The 22,551-nt window shown below is 43.3% G+C and overlaps 1 protein-coding gene across 2 annotated transcripts in view; it reads right to left on the reverse strand.

The window, feature by feature from the left end:
• Positions 1-22,551, reverse strand: part of AP3B1 (adaptor related protein complex 3 subunit beta 1) — a 312,676-nt gene that overhangs the window by 32,508 nt on the left and 257,617 nt on the right. For both annotated transcript variants that reach the window (XM_030566153.1, XM_030566152.1), the window contains exon 23: positions 1,016-1,247. In XM_030566153.1, the coding sequence (XP_030422013.1) occupies positions 1,016-1,247 (232 nt within the window). The remainder of the gene's footprint in view (positions 1-1,015; positions 1,248-22,551) is intronic.

Below are 22,551 nucleotides of genomic sequence, written 5' to 3' on the forward strand. Positions count from 1 at the left end.
ATTTTCTGCTTGCAGTTATGAAGGAGTGTGCATGATGGATACCACAAACAAATGTATCTGTTTCAGATTTTTTTTTTGTCCGGGGAACAAAGTGGCAAAGTCTCCAGTGAACATGTCCAATTTTAAATGTGTTATAATTATGGAACCTCTTGATTAACTTCAAATCTGGTAAAAATTCTACTCGTCTTTTTGTCTGAATTTTGAGGATGATATTCCATCGTGGATTTTAGGAAAGAAGGAAAAAATTGGGTTTATGATTAAATATGAATTACAAACTTCTCTCTAGAAAGGCTACTACCTCTCCATTTAGACAGGATAGTTCAGGCTATGAGCTTATTTATATATCCAGACGGGAAGACACAATTCAGTTCAACTTAATACCAAGTTCAGATTTTGTCACTGTCTTGAACTAGATGTTTAGTTATAGAGACGTATCATGATTAAAATACAAACTGAATCAAATGTTATCCATGCAAAATACGTGACCATATGTTTTGTTGACACTAGCATGGAAAGTATGCTCTGAAATAAGTAAAAAGTGGCTAAGTACCATGTTTATCCCTTGGAAGTGAACATAACTTGCTGGCACAAACCTCCAACTGATATTGTCCTAAGAGAGCTCTTTAATCAGTGTAGTGACCAAACAGCTAACAGGTCAGTTGGAAAAAGGGAAAACAGGATACTAGGCTAGATGGACCTTTGTTTGATCCAATATGGCTGTTCTTATGTTCACATGAAAGGATCTGAAGAAATTACAACCAGAGGCAGTATGACTATATGGTTTTTTTTCATTCTAACTGTACTGGAAATGCTCCCCTTTAACAGACACCTTGTTAAACCACACACACACCCTTGCCAAATAATGCTTAAAAATGTTTTTTTTTCAATTGTCACTTTCTAAAATAAAAAAATAACTTAAAAAAATCAATATATTTGGTATTTTCCATTTCATGTTTTTAACTAAACAAAACAATACGATATTGCATAGTTAGTTTTAAAAAGATGATTTGATTACCTATTGGGTTAAACAGATGCATCTTCATGCCTGCAGGTAGCTTTCTCTCCCTTACGTGAATATTCTCTAACTTCTGGTCCGTGGTGTTCGTTAATGTCACTTGTACAGATACCATTTGATTTCCATAAATGCATGGCTGCCTTGAGAAGTGATAATGAGCTGCTAATCCTTTCCCACTCATTCGATGAAGCAGTTCATGAGTTTTCATTGGCACAAAGATTGGGGAACTGACCTGTTACATAAAGTTAAAAATTAGTGAACAACATACTAGCCAATTCTTCTGGATAGTAGAAGAAGAACATAATAAGACAGTTTAAATACTGCACTCTCTGCACTAACTAGAACTCCCTCTCTCTTCTGTGGGAGATTTGGACGCGATAGGAATGCAGCATCGGGGGCAGATTGATTTTCATGAAAATACCTTAAAGCTTTGACTTGATCAACAGCAATAAATGTGTGAAATGCGTCGAAAAACTATTAGAACATGTTGAAAATATTCAAGTTCACAAATACAACATAATAAAGGAAATATTTGGAACAGCATGAAATAGAATTACAACATTTCTGGTATTGAGAACTAACAGCTCTGCTTACAGGTAAAGTTGTCTAACATTCTATAATAAGACTATTTCCAATTGCTTATAACTTTGACAGATTGTTTGAGCTGAGATTTGTCTGCTTCAAGCTGATTTTTTAAGTTTCAGCTAAAATGGTCCACCTGCTCCAGCAGCATTTCTCAAAATGTCTACATGCTTTCTTGCAGCTACAGCCTCCTGGGTTGTGATTTTTTTCCAGGAGTGGGGGGACAAAGCAGAGGCCCCTCCCCTGGGGCCGCAAGGAGGGGTTGGGCCCTGCCCCCCTCTTGAGCCACAAATGCTGGAGGAGCAGACAGCCGGTGCGAGTCCCCCACCTTCCTCGGGGCATTGGGGCTCACTCAGGCTTCCGGCTTCCTGAAGCGGCAGGCTTTGACTACGGGCTCTGACTGTGGAGCACTGGGTGCTGGTTCTTTGCCTGCACAGCAGCAAGCTTAGTCCCCCCAGCTGCTGGGCTTTGGGCTCACCCTTCCTCCCCTTTATCAGCCCCTGCTCCCCACTGCTGTCCCCAACCCCTCACCCTCCTACCCCATCACCCTTGGCCTCCCCTGCCTCCCCATCCAAGGCTTAATTTGTGCCCTGGCTTGCTAGGGCTGGGTAAGTCTGCTGTGAAAAGTGATGTTTGTGTGTTTGCTAATATCACTTTTAACTGCCTCCCAGCCAGCTAACAAGTCTGCTGCTGTGAAAAGTGGTATTAACCAACAAACAAATATCACTTTTCACAGAATCTGACTTACTAGCTAGGCAAGTCCAAAAAAGCAAAAGAAAGAGCAAAAAACCACAAAAACTTGTAAAGCACCTTATTTGTGTTTCTATTCTGTTTAGGTTCAGTAAAGAAGAGACACATCTGTACATTATTAATTATTATTATGTCTAAAAAAGGAAACCCTACATAAATAAATTATTATATTTGGACATGTATGTGTGCATGTTTACTTGTTCTCCTAAAGTGAATTAAGTATTTTAAGAAAAATTGTCAAAGTGGCCACCAGCAAGAGTCAGTGGCTGCACTCTGAGGCCACCAAAAAATTTGTTGAGAACACCCCAGCTTAAAGAATAAGATTAAGGGAAAAAAGTTGTTTTGCAAGTTTTAAAATACGCACAGCTGTTTCACTGAGAAAGTGTATGAGTACATGCTTTGGAGAAGGTAGGGGTATTGCTTAGCGGTCAGGAATATACATCTTTCGTTGTCTTTGTGAAAAGTTGCCCAAATTTGGCATGTTATAAGTCTCTGAAAATTTGCAAATGCTCAATAGAGATTTGTTAGAGCAAAATTCTCTGAAGATCACAATCACAGAAATGTAGACCTTGAAAGGTCATATGCTGAGACAGAACAAAGTATACCTAAACCATCACTGGTGGGTGTTTGGAGGTTTTTCAGAACAGGTTGGACAATGACGGGGATTCCACAACATCCCTTGAAAGCTTAGTCCAATGCTTAATTATCCTTATAGTTAGAACATTTTTCCTAATATCTAACCTAAATCTTCCCTGCTACAAATTAAGCTGACTACTTCTTTTCCTATCTTTAGTGGATATGGAGAACAATTAATCATCAACCTCTTTCCAACAGTCCTCAATAGGTTCCCCTTCAGTCTTCTTTTCTCAAGACTAAACATAGCCAGGTTTTGTAACCTTTCTTCATAGGTTAGGTTTTCTAAACCCCCCCCTTTTTTTTTTCAAATCTCCTTCTAGACCTTTTCCAATTTGTCTATACCTTTCTCAAGGTGTGATGCCCAAAACTGGACACAATACTCCAGCTCAGGCTCACTAGGATTAAGCAGAGAAGAACAATTATTCTTACATATGTCTTACATATGACACTGCTGGTAATATACCCTAGAATATTAGCATTTTTTTTTGCCACTACACCACAGTGCTGGTGCATGTTCAATTTATGATCCACTAAAAACCCCAGATCCTTTTCTGCTGTACTATGGCCTAGCCAGTTATTCTCCATGTTGTAGTTGTGCATTTGCTTTTTTTCTTCCATAAGGGAAGAAACTTGGAAGTAACCTGGCTGGATGCCAATTCACAGGAAGGGGCAGGCCACCACAGAGGCAGAGCACCTGGCAGCTGCAGCACCTGGCAGACACACAACTGCACTTATCTTCAATGAATTTCATTTTGTTGAGTTCAGACCAATTCTCTAATTTCACCAGATCATTTTGAAATCTAATCCTGTCCTCCAAAACGCCTGCAGACTCATACACCCCGACTCTGGCAGTTTAGTGTCATCTGCAAATTTTAAAAGCATATTCTTAACTCCATTATTCAAGCCATTAATTAAAATATTGACTAGTTCTAGACGCAAGCCACGCTCCTGAGGGACTCCACTAGATATGTCCTACTGGTTTGATAGCAAACCACTGATAGCTACTGTAAGTACATTTTTTCAACCAACTATACACCTGGCTGGCTAGATTGTTGGGCTCAACGGGTAGTGATCAACAGCTCGATGTCTAGTTGGCAGCCTGTATCAAACGGAGAGCTCCAGGGGTCAATCTCGGGGCCACTTTTGTTCAACATCTTTATTAATTATCTGGATGATGGGATTAATTGCACCCTCAGCAAGTTCGCAGATGACACTAAACTGGCGGGAGAGCTAGATACACTGGAGGGTAGGGATAGGGTCCAGAGTGACTTAGACAAATTGGGGGATTGAGCCAAAATAAATCTGATGAGGTTCAACAAGGACAAGTGCAGAGTCCTGCACTTAGGAAGGAAGAATCCCATGCACCGCTACAGGCTGGTGACTGACTGGTTAAGCAGCAGCTCTGAAGAAAAGGACCTGGGGATAATCTTCTTTGATTCTCTTATAGTAAATTAATCTAAACCAAATTTTTGCACTGTCTACATTGAGTGTGCTGCACCTTCACAGAGTTCTAAGCCAGCCACACTGAGGGTACGTCCAGACTACCGCCATATTGGTGGGTAGCGATCGATTTATCAGGGATCAATATATCGCGTCTCATCTAGACACGATATATCAATCCCCAAACGCGCTCCCCATCGACTCCGGAACTCCACCGGAGCGAGTGGCAGTAGTGGAGTCAATGGGGGAGCCACAGATGTTGATCCTGCGCCCTGAGGACGGGAGGTAAATCGGAACAAGATACGTCGACTTCAGCTACGGTATTCCTGTAGCTGAAGTTGCGTATCTTACATCGACACCCCCTCCCTGCCCGCTGTGTAGACGAGGCCAGAGTATGTGCCATCCCCACAAATCTCAGTGAGCATGCTCCAAAATGGGGCTGCCAGGCTGAGCATGACCTTGTAATAATTACTCCTCCTGTCTGCCAGGAAACACTGTGGTGCCAGGCACAAGAACAGAGTAGGGAGACTTTCTCCAGTACTCTCAGTCAGAACCGGCTTTATGAACTGCAGATCCCAATTCGAATACCTGGTGGCGGTCTGGGGCTTCGGCGGCAGGGGCGGTCCACTCTGGGTCTTCCGTGGCACCGAAGGACCCCCACACACACACTGCCGAAAAGCCACCAAAGACCTGGAACGGACACACCCCCCCCCGCTGCCGAAGACTTGGACACCCCTCCCCCCCAGGTGAGTAAAAAAAATTAAAGAGGCGCCTAAGGTGCAGGGCCCGATTCCAGGGAATTGGGAGAATCGACCTAAAGCCGGCCCTGCTCTCAGTGCCTTCTACCTTCTGCACTAGTGCCCAGGCAGCATGAAGAAGGAAAAGGAAACAGCATGATTTGAATGCAGAGGGCTGAGGAGCAAGGACGGACAGGGACATGCTAGGGACAGAGGCAGAAGGGTCTATAACCACTTCAGAACACTTCTAAACCTGCTAAGTGTATTGGGTCTCCTGACATGGGAAAACCACATGCACAGTGGAGATAATCCCCTTCTGACTGACTGCTCCTTCCAAGGCAGCAGGAGAGTGAGTAGCAGCTGCCAGTTAGAGGTGCTGTGGGCCAGTTTGCCCTTTGAGATTGCCCTGTCCTTTACTGCAGTTACCTGCCTCACTCACTGCACAACTTCTCACTTCTCCAACCTATGAGACAGGGACAACAACTTCAGTCACTACTTAAGTAACTGGGAGCTGGGGGGAGGGTGGGACTGGCTGGGCAGTATGTATATGGAGTCCTTATAAAAGATTGTGTAGTTCTGCCACTCTTCTTACAGACGTAATAGCTACCAAACAATGCTACTTTCATGGATAGATGGAGTAAAAACAGATAGGATCAACTTTGTTTGCACCAGATTAAAGTCCCAGAGAGGGATAGGTTCTGCAATGTGGGCATATAACTTGTCTATACCTTTTAAGAACCTAATTGACAGTGGGTAAAAAAGAGAGTTGAAAGTAAGCCGGTACAGCACGGCGTATCAGCAAGAGCCGGTATAGCGTGCCGGACCAGACCAGCTTCCCCAGGCTGGCACTTTAAAGGTCCCGGGGCTCCCTGCAGCGGCTGGAGCCCTGGGACTTTAAATTGCCTCCTGAGCCCCAGGGCTCAGGCGGCACTTTAAAGGGACCAGAGCTCCTGCCACTGCAGGGAGCCCTGGCCCTTTAAAGTGCCACCAGAGCCCAGCTGCCGGAGCCTCGGAGTAATGGCGGCAGGGCTCTGTCGGCAGTTTAAAGGGCTTGGAGCTCTGCTGCGGTAGCGGTGGCCAGAGCCTCGGGCCCTTTAAATCGCCCCTTAGCCCCGGGCTCCCAGCTGCCTCTGCAGCTAGTAGCTCCGGGGGTGATTTAAAGGCCCCAGGGCTCCCAACCGCAGCCGGAGCGGGGCCTTTAAATCTTGAGTTAAAGGCCACGCCTCTTCCATTTGAGGCCACGCCTCTGTTCAGGACTCCAGTGTACTGGTAAGTCCTTTAAGTTACTTTCACCCCTGGTTAAAACATATTGAGCAGCTTGCGATTGAAGGGTGGGAAGCGGAAAAGATGGTTACGCACCTTTGTAACTGTTGTTCTTCGAGATGTGTTGCTCATATCCATTCCAGTTAGGTGTGCGCGCCATGCGTGCACGTCTGCCAGAAACCTTTTACCCTAGCAACTCCAGTGGGCCGGCAGGTCACCCCCTAGAGTGACGCCGCCATGGCGCCTGATATATACCCCTGCCGGCCCACCCGCTCCTCAGTTCCTTCTTGCCGGCTACTCCGACAGTGGTGAAGGAGGGAGGGTGTGGAATGGATATGAGCAACACATCTCGAAGAACAACAGTTACAAAGGTGAGTAACCGTCTTTTCTTCTTCGAGTGATTGCTCATATCCATTCCAGTTAGGTGAATCCCAAGCCTTACCTAGGCGGTGGGGTCGGAGTGAGAAGTCGCGGCATGGAGCACTGCTGAGCCGAAGGCCGCGTCATCTCCGGACTGCTGGACCAGGGCGTAATGGGAAGCGAAAGTGTGGACCGATGACCAGGTCGCCGCCCTACAGATCTCTTGGATCGGCACTCGGGCAAGGAAATCCAGAGATGATGCCTGCGCCCTGGTAGAGTGCGCAGTCACACGGCCCGTAGGGATGTGAGCCAAGCCATAACAGGTCCTGATACAGGACGTTACCCACGAGGATATCTTCTGCAAGGAAATAGGAAGGCCCTTGACACGGTCCGCTATCGCCACGAAGAGCTGGGGGGACTTGCGGAACGGTTTGGTCCTTTCCACATAAAACGCTAGTGCCCGACGGACATCCAGCGAGTGGAGTTGTTGCTCCCTGCGGGACAAATGGGGCTTTGGGAAAAAGACGGGAAGGAAGATCTCCTGGTTAATGTGAAAGGCTGAGACCACCTTGGGGAGAAAGGCAAGGTGCGGTCTCAGCTGCACTTTGTCCTTATGGAAGACCGTATATGGGGGGTCTACCGTGAGGACCCGGAGTTCCGACACCCGTCTAGCTGAGGTGATGGCCACTAGAAAGGCGGTCTTCCAGGAGAGGCAGAGCAGGGAGCAAGTCGCTAACGGCTCAAATGGAGGGCCCATGATCCGAGACAGAATGAAGCTGAGATCCCATGAAGGGGCAGGGGGACGGACCTGTGGGTAGAGACGTTCCAGCCCCTTCAGGAATCTCGCCACCATAGGGTGGGAGAAGACAGAACGGCCATCTCCTGCTGGATGAAAGGTGGAGATGGCCACTAGGTGAACCCGAAGGGACGATATCGCCAGACCCTGGTCCTTGAGGGACCAGATGTAGTCCAGAATATTGGCGATGGAAACCTCCATAGGGAGAAAACCCTTCTCCGAGCACCAACAGGAAAAATGCTTCCACTTGGCTGAATACGTGGCTCTAGTGGAAGGCTTCCTACTGCCCAGGAGAACCTCCCGAACCGGGGTAGAGCAGCGTAACTCGGAGCTGGTCAGCCACGCAGGAGCCACGCCGTGAGATGCAGAGACCGAAGGTCCGGGTGACAGAGTCTGCCGTGGTCCTGGGTGATCAGATTCAGGTGAAGGGGCAGGGGACCTGGGTTGGTTATTGAGATGTCTAGCAACATGGGGCACCAATGTTGCCTGGGCCACACTGGGGCTATCAGAATCACCCGAGCTCTGTCCCTGCGCACCTTGAGGAGGACCTTGTGGACCAGCGGAAACTGAGGGAACGCATAAAACAGATGGGTCGCCCATGGGATAAGGAAGGCGTCCGCTAATGACCCGGGCTCCCAACCCTAAAAGGAGCAGAATGCCTGGTATTTCCTGTTCCCCCTGGACGCGAAGAGATCCATATGGGGACGACCCCACCTCTGGAAGAGTGAGAGGGTGACGTCCGGGCAAAGGGACCACTCGTGTGAGCGGAAGGATCTGCTCAGGCGATCCGCCAGTGTGTTTCGTACTCCAGGGAGGTAGGAGGCCGTGAGGTGAATGGCATGGGCTATACAAAATTCCCAGAGCCGTGTCGCCTCCTGACATAGGGGAGAGGATCTGGTGCCGCCCTGCTTGTTGATATAGTACATGGTCGTCGTGTTGTCGGTGAACACCGCGACACCGTGACCTTGAAGGTGATGGACGAACGCTTGACAAGCAAGACGGACTGCTCTCAACTCCCATATGTTGATGTGGAGGTCCAGTTCCTGGGGGGACCACAGGCCCTGAGTCCTCAGGGTTCCATGTACTTTCTCTCCACGCCTCGCGCGATAGGAAGGATGGAGGCCGGTGACTGCCAGATAGTGGTGGCGTTGGCCTGAATGGTCTTAATGAAAGGCAGGGCAACCCTGGTGGGAGCATCTGCGGAGAGGATGCTGACCACCGGATCCTCGATCTCAGCGACCTCCTCCGCTTGTAAATTCAAGTTTTGCACCACGCGCCTGAGGAGGTCCTGATGTGCCCTGAGGTCGAGAGGGGGAGGGCTGGAGGACGAGGTGCCTGCCACTGCCTCATCAGGGGAAGATGACGAGGAGACCCCTGGCAGCAGAGCGTCCACAAGGGGTTCCGTCTGGGCCCGGCCCTCCGGCTCCAGAGGGAACTCTGGGTCCTGGTGGCTGGACCTGCCCTCGCCTTCCGGAGAAAGAGGGGGGGCGAGACAGCATTGACTCTGGTGGTCTTCGGTCCACCGCAGGCCGGGGAGAAATATGTTGCGGACCCTGGGCTTGATGGTACGCCCAGGGAGTCCAAAATCCCCACTGCTGTGGCCCTTGGTCTTGAGGCGAAGGGTCCTGAAAGAGGGCCGCATGTCTGTCCGGGCCCGATGGCTGCCTCGAAGGCCATGGAGGTGCCGACCTCCCGGTACCGAGCCGGTGGCAGGTCCCGGTCGACCTCCCGGCACCGCGTCGGTGGCAGGTCCCGGTCCCCAGCGCCATCCTGGCACCACATCGGACGTAGATCACGGTCCGGATCCTGGCACCGAGCTGGAGGCAGGTCCCGGTCTGGATCCCGGCACCGAGTACCAGACCGCTCCCGGTACTGATCCTCGGCACCGAGAGAATTGTCAGCGTCCGGACTGAGAGATGCCTATCAGCCATGGCACTAAAGATTCAACCTTACTGGCAGGTAATACTGACAAAGTCTGAAGGTCAACTGGTACTCGATGACTTGTCTCATACTACTGGAGAATCTGATAATGAGAAGAATAGCAAAACTTGTCCTGCAGCATATGCTTCCGCATCGTTGGTTCCCAAACAGTCCCGAGGCTGCTGCTGTTGCATTGCGGAGGATGGCTTCAACAGCACAAGAATGGGTGCTGGAGTCACTGACCCTGGGCAAGATGAAGTTGGTATTGGGGACCATCTCTTCTCTGGGGGTACTCTACCCTGCTGTACAGCTTGCTTGTTTGTAATGGTACCGGGGACCTCAATCTTGTGGAGTAGCTGAGCTCCTTCAAGGCATGCTGTTCATGCTTCTTTTCAGGCATCAGGGAAGGTGAGTGGCGCCAAGACTCTGCTGTGTCTGGAGTGACACCTCTGACAGAAGTAGAAATGGTTGATGTCCATACCAAGAGGGAAAGTTCAGATGGCAGCCTCCAAGAGAAGGTGATGCACTCTCACCTCCCTAACCTTTCTGTTCCGGGGCCTGAAGTCCCTGCAAATTTGAGGATGATCCCGGACATGACCTTCTCTGAGGCATTTAAGACACCTGGAATGTGGGTCACTCACTAGCAGAGTCTTCTTGCAATCAGTGCAAGGCATAGAGCCCAGATGAAAGCATGCCTTGGTACTTGCGAGTTGGTACCCAGGACACGAAGGAACTGACACTAAATAAATTAAGTAAAACAACAAATGACAATTATTCCAAAGCTCTAACTAACTATATACAAGAGAAAACAAAACCCCTGAAAAGAAGAACACTTGCAAAGCAAGTCAACGTGCTCTATCGATCATAGGCAGTAAGAAGGAACGGAGGGGACAGAGCTGAAGCAGGTCCGCCTTTTATACCATCTCACAGCTGCAAAGGGTGCATGACCTCCCCCAGTGGGTAGTGCTAAGAGAAAAATCTCCAACTCTTATGCACTGGTTGCGAACACATCTGAAGCGGAATATATTTGTACAATGGTTAAAAGAAGAACTTATAGACTCCTGCATCCTGGCTGGGCATTAGACTAGATGACCTTTGCAGTCCCTTCTAATCCTATGATTCTATTACTCCAATTTCAACTCTGCCACGGTCTCATTTTGGATAAGACAATTTACCTGGGCCTCAGTTTACCAATTTGTAAAACAGGGATAATGTAACATGATTTGGTATTATGAGGCTAAAATGTTTGTAAATGCTTTGATGTGCTAAAGTAAGTGCAAAGTATTGTCAAACATACACACCCAGGGAAATTCTTTTTCTAAACTTTAAAGTTTGCTTTCATGCTCCTAAATAAAACTCTGTCCCACACTATCATCCAAATTTTTGGAACTAGCAGATTTTTTTAAAAACTCATATATAATCCCAATGTATTCTTGAAGCAAGAGCACAGCATTCACTGTAAGCTCCTTGTGGCAACAAACTGTCATATCAATTTTTCTGTAATGTAACACATTTAGCTATAGCTAATATTTTACTAATTAACAGAACAGAAATAATGAAAACAAGTCAGACATCTAAAGTAAGTTACCTATATAATCAGTATGAAGACTCTGTCCCAATATATGTTGAACAAATTTTTTGGCGTTGACTCAACAGATTTTATCAAAAGGGTTTTGACTTATTGCAGACCAGATTCTTTAATATCCCCATATAATTAGCATTACTTTTAGCATCTGCAATCTAATTTATGCACTTATTTGTACCCAGGCAATTCCATTTTTATTTAAAAAAAATCAAACTAAAGACCAGTAACTGAACATACATGGTATTTTACAGTATAGCCACAGGAATAGTAGTTTATATAAAACATTCTCTTCAGCTATATTTAACATGCTAGTACCCAAAAATCTGAACCAAGATATGTAATGTGATAGCTAGAATTCTCAAACCATCTAGCTGACAACAGAGGTAAGGATTTCATGTAAGATGACAAAGGCAAATGTGATTCAGAGGTAGTATATGCAACAAACAAGTTCAGTCTGGTAAAAACAGTCTTCTTGTTTCAATTCTAAAATCTTCAATACATATAGTTGCAATACTTAAGAAGCCTATGAGTCAAAAACTAATCACTATGAAATAAACTTCCCCAAAGAGTTAATAGAACAAGAAGCATCTAGCAATGGGAGATAACCCACTACAAATCTTACACAGTATATGTTTAAATAATAGAAGTCGTCTGTGTACCTTTGGATGGTTTATGAAAATAACCAATCAATTCTACAGACACAACATTATTTCTAAAGGAAATCTATGTGACTCATGATGCCTGTAGATACACAGAGACAAACCACACATATTTTATCAGTTTATTACAGTAAGCAAATAAGCGTGGAATGAGAGTGCACATAACTGTCTACTTAGCGCTTACTGAAACATTTATAAGAGCTGTTATCTCCCTAATAACAGACAGACAGCGTGCAATTTTAGAGAGGAGAAAAGCTTCATATTTTTTAACACTTCACTAAAAAGTAACTGAAGAGTGTAAAATGAAAAATACTCTGTGCAGTTAGCTGGTAATGGACCATATTATCAACTCAAGTTAGATTTATAGGATACAAACTAGTCACTAATAGTTATTTTATGACATAGCATGTCTGCTTTTTTTGCTGGAAATTATTAAGATTAAACTTGTAAAACTTTTTTAATGTAGCTGTTTAACAGTGATTGAAATATAGAATTTAAAATGAGAATTTGAAAAAATAAGACATACTATTTTGAAGCAGCTGTTCTATGAGCCAATCTTTTCGAATTTCTACATTTTAGCAATCCAGCTAAAGTATGTTCACATTTACAGTGATATTCACCCAGAAGCATGGATGTGCACCAGGCCATCCATGCTACTGGGGCCCCATGGTATGATTACACTGACAGGAGCTAGCAAAGTGGTTCTGCAGAGGGGCCACCATATCCCCTGCATCCCGGAGGAAGTCTCAGTAGAGGACCCAACACCCCACAGAAGTTGCAGCTATATTATTGTACTTCTATTTCTAAAAACTATACCAAAAATTACATTATTAGGAGTCTGACTTAAAAAATCTATTCCTTCATCGATCCAGTTCACTGTGCTAAAGGAACTCTAATATCATTAACAATATTTGTTGCTATACTAGTCACAACAGAGCTGGCTGAGGATGCAGTGGATTGTAATGCTGAATTTGCTTACCTTTGAGAGTTCAAATGCTTTCTCTTTTTTAATCAGCAGTTTAAAAATATTAATAGACGTATGTAATAATAATCATGGTTCAAAGATGATTACATTCATGTTAATATATTTTTAAAAAGTGTATCCTCTGCCTGTTTAAATAAAGGGAACTACCTAGGCTCATTTATATCTAGTACAGACATTAGAGCAGGATAACCTTTCTTGTATACATGAGGCATATTTTTGTAAAAGAGAGCCGTAAACCATTTCTGCCTTTCTTTTTTATTTTACAATATTTGTTCAATAATGATATAGTGACAAATTTAGATTAGATGTTGCCACTACTTAGCAAAAAATATGTGACAGTATAAATGTATATATTATTGAAGAAATAAACCATTCTCAACAACCACAAAAATTATGATTCTATTCCTTTAAATTACATTCTGTAAAAGCAATGAACTGAATAATTTAATCTCTGTTTCTAAGCAGCTTTTCCACTGCCCTCCTATTGGCAGTATCCATGACATAATCCAAGATTGACCTATTGAGCTGTGAGCTATATCTTCTTATACACACTGCAAGTCTATGCTCCAATAACTCCTGAATATTTAAGAAGAGAAGAGCATGAGGTGGAATGTCAGCATATAGCCCAGCCGCACTTACATGAGCTTTCAATTTAAAACTATAAGGGGAAGTTCACCATAGGTTTGCATTGTAGTAGGGAAGATGAGTGAGAAAAAGATTATTAATTCCTTTTTTATTTACATTAATTTTCTTTCCCTCCATTACCAGTTATGTATTACACATAATAGACAATGGTAGTTATCTTCATTCAGGCACTTTTAGCAACAAAATTAAAATTAATTTTCCAAGGATAAATTAGTAATTCATGAAAGATACAATAAGAAAAAGCATTAAAATTGTAGAAGGAATACCAAGATAACATACTGAGCCCTATCACTTACAAGAGCCACATACGATATTACTTACTGCATCATGCAGACACCTACACCTCAAAAAAACGTAATAAACCCTGACATAAAAGCATAACTAAGCAATGTTCATAAGGATTACTAAAGGAAACAAAGAGAAGAGAAGAGAATACCAGCAACAAACAAAAGGTATAAAAAAAAGTAAACTCCATCTTCCAGCAGCCTGGAAAAGTAAATCAAGCTCAACAGGATTCAACCTAGGCTACATTATCTAGAATGATTCTCAATAGCTTTATGCCAAATTCTGGAGAATATTTTCTCTTTTCTGTACAGTAATAGCTCATTCAACAGTAATATATGCAATAAACGTATTCAAAACCATTACTACAGGAAACCATCTTCCATTTCAACAGCAATACTCTTTTTTTTTTTTTTTTAACCACCATCAGCCTCACTAGTACTATTATAACTAGACTTTGTGTCCCTAAAATGATTAAAGATTGTTTAGGGCTAGGTCTGATAGTAAGCATATGATTAATATAAAGAATGTTGTTTTGCCAGTATCTCCCAATGCCTAGACAATGTATTAATCTCCAAGAACTGGTACAGCAAGTCAAGTGTTTGTCTCAGTAATGATTTTTGTCTTAAACATCTTGAAAGGGGAAAAATGACTGCCGCTGTTGATTTCTGAATTGAATAGACTTCAGTCTCACATGAGGGTGGCTTTTATTACATGTCTATTAATCTGTTTCCATAAGACAGTCAATAGCAATTCCTTTTCTCAGCCTTCTTTTCCACTCAGTTTAAAATTTATGTGGTCTCAGGCATCAAAATTAGCTTTTTTTTTAGTAATGTCTTCAATATAATCTGTGAAATTGAAGTAGGACCTCTCAACGTTTATAATAAAAAAAATTAGTATCTTAGAATTCAGAAGTACTCTTTTCCAGATAAAAATGTTAATTTATGTCAAATTACACATTCCTATATAGCTCTTTCATTTTTCTAAAATTAGGTACCGTTCAAGGTTTTTCAATGGTTTCTTTTAAACAATTATGAATCAGATTCAGATCTCAAATATGCCCGTGCAAATACAAATAACTACTCTGAAGACAGTAGCGTTTCAGGAGTATGAGGGATCAGAATCTGGTCCTAAATTGGGGTTACTCAAACCACCAGAAAAAAAATCCCATAATTCATCCCATGCTTCAGCAGTCAAATGCATTTTTAAGTTTCTAAGTGTGCTTCTTGGCATAATACTGTGTTTTCAGTACAAATGTGGATCATGAATCATTAGTGCTCTTAAACAATAAGAGTCAACTATTGATACTGATTTTTCAAAGCAAAACCAGCATGATAGAAAGCATTTTTCATGAAAACATGGCTTAAAGCTTTACAATGACACAACAAATGATATTATTTTGCATGTTTAACCTTTTCCTTGATTTAGGCACAAAGGGCCTGATCACACAAAGCTCTTTAAGCACACGAGAACTGACAATAGAATAGAATGCAGCCAGCGACTCATTTAGAGATTCTCTGGGTGGAGATGATGTGGCCTCTGACTTTTTCTGCTATATCAACAAACAGTCTTGGAAATTTCCTGTTTGGTTTTGTTCTCTGTAGATAAAAGACCAAGGCTCGTTGAATATCAAGAGAGTGAAATCTTCATTCTTCTATGGAATTGTGTGGTTACAGGAATAACACAGGTAGGTAAGTGAATGGATTGGTTAACGTGAAATTCTGAAACTACTTTAGGGATGAAATTGGGCTGCAGATGTGAAGAAAACATATCCTCATGGAATACAGTGTATAGAGGGTCTGCAATCATTGCTCCAAGTTTGCCAACCCTTCTTGCTGATGTGATAGCTACCATGAAAGTCATCTTTCTTGAAAGGAGGGATATGGGGCAAGTAGCTAATGGCTCAAATGGGGGAGGGAGCTTGTTAACAGAGAGAGAACAAGATTTAGGTCACATTGGGGTGCAATCTGCTGAATAGCAGATTCTCACTAAGCCTTTCCAGAATTTATTGGTCAGTGGGTGTGCCAAAATTGAGTAGCCCTGAGAAAGTGGATGGTATGCACTGATTGCCACTAAGTGGACAGTGGGTGGGTAAACCTGATGTCTTCTAAAATAGAATATAGTTTAAAATTAGAGGAATATCTATAGTTTCTGGTAGAATGCCTCTTTTTTGCATGTACCAGACGAGAAGCATTTCCATTGATCTAGGTAACATTTTCTAGTAGAGTCCTTTCTACTATTAGAGAAGATGTCTCAAAGCTGAGGAGAAAGAACATTCTAGGGATGATGCACATTCAAATATTAAGCCCTGAAGTGGAGAGGTCGTGAATTGGGTGTTTGATCTTGACCTTGCAGTAGGTCAGGAGCTCGGATAATGGTGGGAGGCTGATTGTGCTTAAGATGACATGGGTAGGAGGTTGGGAAATCAGAACTGTCTGGGCCAGAAGGGGGCGATCAGGCTGATCCTTGCTCTGTCCTGTTGGATCTTTGGTAGAACTCATGGCAAGAATGGAATCTGAGGGAAGGCATAGTTGAACTGGTCTGACCAAGTAAGAAGCAGAACATCACCCTGTGAGGAGTGACTTATGGCTTCTCTGGAGCAATCTGGTACATTTGCTGTTTGCTTGAGAAGCAACTAGATCCCGGGTTGGGATTCCCCATGGCATGAAAATGTTGTTCAATACCAGGTTGTGAAGCTCCCACTCATGGTCAATTATGAAGCATCTGCTGAGAATGTCTGAAAGTACATTCTGCTTCCCTGGAAGGTAGGCTGCTGATAAGGTGATTTAATTGCTGACACAGCAGTTCCAGAACAAACTCCTTCTGCACAAAAGGAGGTGGACCTCACTCCTCCTTGCTTGTTGATGTGAGATAACACTACAACTGTTTTCTATATCATAAGTACATGGTGAGCGTGGATGAATGGAAGAAAGGACTTGCATGCCTTCCGTATTGCTAATAGTTCCAGGAAACTGATGTGTGTCCTGGCCTCCTGAGATGTCCATGCTCCATATGCTCTGTGGTTGTTCATGTGGGCTCCCCAACCTAGTAGGGATGTGTCCGCAATGATGTCTGGGGAGAAACAGGACCCCCCTTGCCTAGGCAATGAGGATACGTCCACCATAGGCAGGAGGACAGTACCTTGGCCGGAATTGTCACCATGAAGTCCATAGAATAACAACTTGAGGAGTATACTGACTATAGCCAAGCTTGAAGGCAATGAAGGTGGTGTCTTGTGAACAAGGTGACGTAAGTGCACGAGGCTATGTGACTGCATGAATGAGTAAGGACAGACATGTTTTGATGGTACCTGAGGGTTGCTTATGATGTAAGCTATGATACCATTCACTGTCTGAAATCTGGCCGTGGGCATATATGACCTTGCAGTGATAGTATTTAAGGTTGTCCCAATGAAATCTAGAGATTTGTATGGGGGTGAGGACAGATTTTTCTATGTTTACGCTGAATCCCAGTGAAGAGAAGAGGCATAGCGTCATGGAAGTTGAGGCCAGGATGTCTGATGTGAGCTGCCACAACTGAGAATATCTTGGTAAGTACTCTGGGTGATTACTCCCTTTCAGAATAGCTCTCTATACTGAAAATGGTCAGAACCTACCACAAATCTGACAAAGCATCAGTGGGCAGGGTGAATGTCTACAATAAAGTATAAGTACTTCATATAGAGCTGTGAACCACATGCCCTTTTCTAAAGATGGAATTGTTGCTGCCAATGTGACCATGTGAAATCTGAGTTTGCAGATGAAACAGTTGAGATGGCAGAGCTTGAGGATTGGTCTCCAAACACCCCTGAATGGTGTGTGGGTCAGGAAGTGTTGGTTTTAGTGATTAGTGGCTCTCAAGCTCCCATAAAAAATAATGTTGAGCTGGAGGCTGAGACTGAGACGCTGAGCCTGTTGTAGAGGATGTAGGGAAGCAGGACTTTTGAACCCTTTGCCTCTTACACAGTGGTTCACAAGGTCTCTGATGGAATAACTGTTGAACCTGTGGCAAACTCAGGACACTTAGCTACCAAGCATGGGGTAGTAATTAGTCCCAGAAGGCTTAACCGTGGAGGAATAAGGTTCAGCTGGAACAGGGGTTACCAGGGAGGTAATTAGTTTCAGCTGGCCCCAATGGCTGGAGACCTTTTTAAACCCTCCCTGGCAGGGAAGCAGGGGGGGAGAAGAGAAATAGAGTAGCTGCCAGTAAGTAGAGGCAGCTGAACTCTAAAAAAACTTTTCTTGCAAGGCAGGTTGCACTCTCCCCAGAAGGAGAGGAAAACAGAACAAGGGCCTGACTGAGAAGGGATCAGCCAGACCCTGCGCGACTGTGAAGGGCTTTTGCTTTGCCCAAGCCTGTGTCTCCAAGGCTGAGGAGGACTGAGCTAGGAGAGGAGAGACAGGTACTTTGCCACAAACCGTATACCTCAAATGGTTGATGAAACTTCCTCTTAGGAGCAAGTGCACAAATCCCCTTGATCAGAGGGTAGCTCTGAAGTCTTTCAGAGTGTGGAGGGACTAATCCGTCTTCTGATTGAAGAGGTGCAATTCATCAAAGGGAACATCCTTGATGGTATTCTGGACCTCCTTAGTGAACTGTGAGGCCAGGAGCCATGACTCCCTGTGCATGACAATGATAGTGGCCACAGCACTAGAGAAGGTATCAGTGGCATCAACTACAGAGTGGAGGGTCCTGGCCATCAGTTTGCATTCATCTATCAGATCTCACCAGAACAGATGCAAAATCTGCTGAAATCCTCCTTTGCTACAACGATCAACACTCCCCATAGCATAACATGGGTCCTACATGCCGGTCACAACATGTTGAATACCTCATTCAGTGCACTAAATGCCCCAACAACTATGTGGACAAAACCAGACAATTACTACGCTCTGAAATGAATTCACTCAAGAAAATGACAAGACAAAAACATCCTGTCACCTGTGGGAGAACAATTTTCACAAAACAATCACTATATCTGACTTATCAGTCCTCACCTTCTAAACCTTCACAACACTTTCAAAAACAAGCCTAGTAGCTTAAATTCTTAACTTTGCTAGAAACTAAAAATCATGGACTGAAAAGAGACACTGGATCTATGGCTTATTACAGCAATCTACAACCCTCTAACAATTCCCCCCTGACCCAGCTGCCTCCCCCCAGCTTCTCTTCCCCATTATGACTGGAGGAGTGTTAGTGGGCCCTTCGCCCTGAATGTACCTATTAAATATGCATTAACTACTTATGCTAAACAATCTGTTCCACCTTATGTTTAGCTGTGATACTCTGAGTACTTTTCCCAGAAGACAAACTCTGTGTAAGCTTGAGTCTCTCACCAACAGCCGTGGATAATTGAGGCAAATAATATTTGATCAATACAAACATTACGAGAGCAAAATCAAGTAATACAAGAAAATTGGATCAAATGGTGCCCTCAGTTACAGCCATGTGACCTCACATATTCCATTTCCTTATTGTTATCCAGGTTGTCTCAACTGAACTCTTTAATGTGGATTATTTTATATTAGATCTTCAAAAGTGCTGTGTAATTTCATTGTAAAAGCATTTTTGTGTAAATGAGATCACAGCTGATTCATAAACTCTTCCTGTTTTGTGCACCATTCACATCTGTCATGTTTTTGAATCTCTGTTTCCTTTAACTACCTGCATCTGTCCAAAATCCAGCATCTGTCCAGCATCCAATTTGTTTACCATTTTTCTTGTGAGACAAGGTGGGTGAGGTAATATCTTTTATTGGACCTATTTCTGTTGGCGTGAGAGAAGTTTACATAACAAGCTCTCTCTGACCAGCAAAAGTTGGTCCAAAAAAACATATTATCGTACTCATTTTGTCTCTCTAATGTCCTGGGTCCAACACAGCTACAATAACATTGCATACACTAAAAAGATAGTTTTAGGAATAAGTCTAGAATACTAATTATTTACACATATGCTACCCAAGACTGAAAACTAATGCTACAGGTACTATTTACACTAAGAGAGGGAAGATACGAAGAATCAGTGATTGCAGCTCCTACAACCACCATAACTGGTGGTAAGAATGAACTGAGGGGAATTGGGGGCAGCACCTTTATAACAACCATGCACAAGGTGTGCATATGGAATGGACATGTGCAATCACTTAAAGAAGTTGAATCTAGGCTTTGAGAACTATATATTGTTTCAACATATCTTTTAGGTGTTCCACTTATTATTCTGGGTTCCACTATTATGACCCTGAACCTGCAACTATCCATGTGGGCAATATTTTGAACACATGCATAACTCAATGCAGGATCAGAATCTATATCACTATTTTCTTGTTTTATTTCTGTAATTACTGATTGAACTTCCAGCATATGTATTATGTGGTATACAGACTCCACATTAGGCAACAAGAGGTTAAGGGATTACTTTGGGTCCGCCAGCCCTGTCACACCATGCCTGCAGCAAATCATTCATGTGGCTGAGGAATTAAAAGACAAGGAAACAGCTCGCTTGGGGGGAGACCTGTAAGAGAACAGATCTCCAACCTGTGGCTCAAGCAGCACAGAGGGAAGCTGAAATCTTTAGAATAATTGCCCAGAAAGGGCCCTCCCTGAAGAAAGGGAGGATCCACTCCAGGAACAATCAGAGAGGGAAGCATTCCCCTCTCTGTTGCATATGGACCCTGGACACTGGTAATAGCATTTTACTTTCTTGGTGTGGACTACCCCATCAGGGGAAAGCCTTGGACTGAGCTGGCCCAGGAGGGAGGGAAGGAGATAGGAAGTGGCACAGGAAGGGCCCCTAAGCAGCCTCAGTTGCCAGATCACTGGTAGTCCTAACAGCCCCGGGTCAGAGCCTACTGGAGTGGGAGGGCCCGGGTCTCCTTCCCACATCCCCTGCTGGTTACAGGTAATAACCCTGACCATGCTTTCCGACTAACCCCCGAGTGAGGGCAGTTACAACATAATAATATATGGAGACATACCTATCTCATAGAACTGGAAGGGACTCTGAAAGGTCATTGAGTCCAGCCCCCTGCCTTCACTAGCAGAACCAAGTACTGATTTTGCCCCAGATCCCTAGGTGGCCCCCTCAAGGACTGAACTCACAACCCTGGGTTTAGCAGCCCAATGCTCAAACCACTGAGCTATCCCTCTCCCCACATGTAACTGATGAGCAATATTTTTCTGAGTTATCCTTCACATTTTATGGTATCATGTTTTAGTCCAGAGAATCTATGTTTCTTATTGGATGAATTAAGTTAAATGTATATTTGATTAAGGTGCTATAGCTGAGTTAGCTCAGGCCATGTTTATTTAATTCTCTCATTTTTTGAGAATATTTTTATCTGACATAGCCTATAATATAGCTCGTGAAATTTGAGGACATTTGTTAATGGCAATTTATCCCTGATTTCTTTGTTCAAACTCAAAATCTGGAGTCATGAATAAATTATTAAACCTCCATGAGAAGGATTTTTTCACCAGGAACAACTGGTACCAAACCCATTGGTACACAACAATATTGAGGAATCTGGCTTACAAGGTATATGGAATATTTTAAACTTGACAGAGGAGGAGTATATTTTTACCCTCCTCAATGGATAAATCATTTCTAAGTTAGCTATGAACTTTGATCATCAATATTCCTCAAGACAGATATAGTCAGAAATATGAATGGTCATATCAGTAGCAACTATCTGAGCTGCCAAAGATCCATCTAGTTACTCATAAGTTTACCATCACTATAGTATCTGACTGAAGTTAAAGTCAAATCTATCCTAGAGAATGATTTATGAATTGTTAATAAGTGCTGTGAAGTTGCATGTTGATTTATCAAAGGCAGAATATTTCTGAGTTGTAATCCCTACCAATAAAAGAAGTACTTTCCCACCCTAGCAATTTATCCATAGCCTCATTAAAAATTCAAGTTTAGTTGAAACTTGGTGTTTGCGTATGTGTACATGGCAAGCTATTTCTCTTCTAAATTGGCCTTGCTTCCTTTTGATGCATAAAATGGATTTCCCCTTCAATTTTGAACTAAATTAAATTAAAAATAAAATAAGTGTTTTGCATCTCTTAGATACTACTGTGACAGGCACCTGAGGAATATCTGTAATAAATGTTCAGTTATATAGTCACACAGAAGAGTGAAGGGATAATCCTGAAGCTAAACATGTTTCTCTCACTTATTAGCATGCTGCCACCTATGACATCACAACCATCAGCTGAATTTGTTACCAAGGTCATTTAATTGGGGAATGTTCCTATCTAGTCTGGCATCGTTTAATATTGATATTTACTATTGTCCTCAATATTATGTAAACCCTCTGGCTTCAGAACTAATCTTGCTAAAAGATTTCTCAACCTACTGACCTAAAGCTCTAAGCAAAAACCTTGACAGTGGCCATTTAAAAGCGTTTAGGTTAAGGAGAGACAGTAACATGGCATTAGGAACACATGAAACTAGCATACATTCTATTTCTGTACTCACTGTGCCATTAAAAAATTTATTCCAATTTAACACTACTATTGCATATGCAAATATATTTAACATACATCTGATGATCTCTTTCAAATATAAACAGTCTCTAAATGCTCTAAACACCCTGGAGTTACAAAGCACCTTCAGAGCCAACTTCTATGCTAAGGGTAAACAGGATTCTGTAGATAACTTAGGCTAGTTCCTTAGGGCTACCACACAACTGTAAACATTTGCAAGTGTACTCATTTTCTCAACCATTGAATCCATACTTTGCTGTAAGGTTAAAGATTTCCATGTGTGTGAAAAAATCCACAAATCCTGGAATTTCTTTAACTCTTCCTGCACATTTGAATGTACAAGATAGGCAGACGGGGATAAGACAACAGATGCAGCTATTGGTGTTGCATCTTTGTTAGCCTTCAAA

This window comes from Gopherus evgoodei, chromosome 6 (assembly GCF_007399415.2).
Source record: "Gopherus evgoodei ecotype Sinaloan lineage chromosome 6, rGopEvg1_v1.p, whole genome shotgun sequence".
Taxonomy (NCBI): Eukaryota; Metazoa; Chordata; order Testudines; family Testudinidae; genus Gopherus; species Gopherus evgoodei.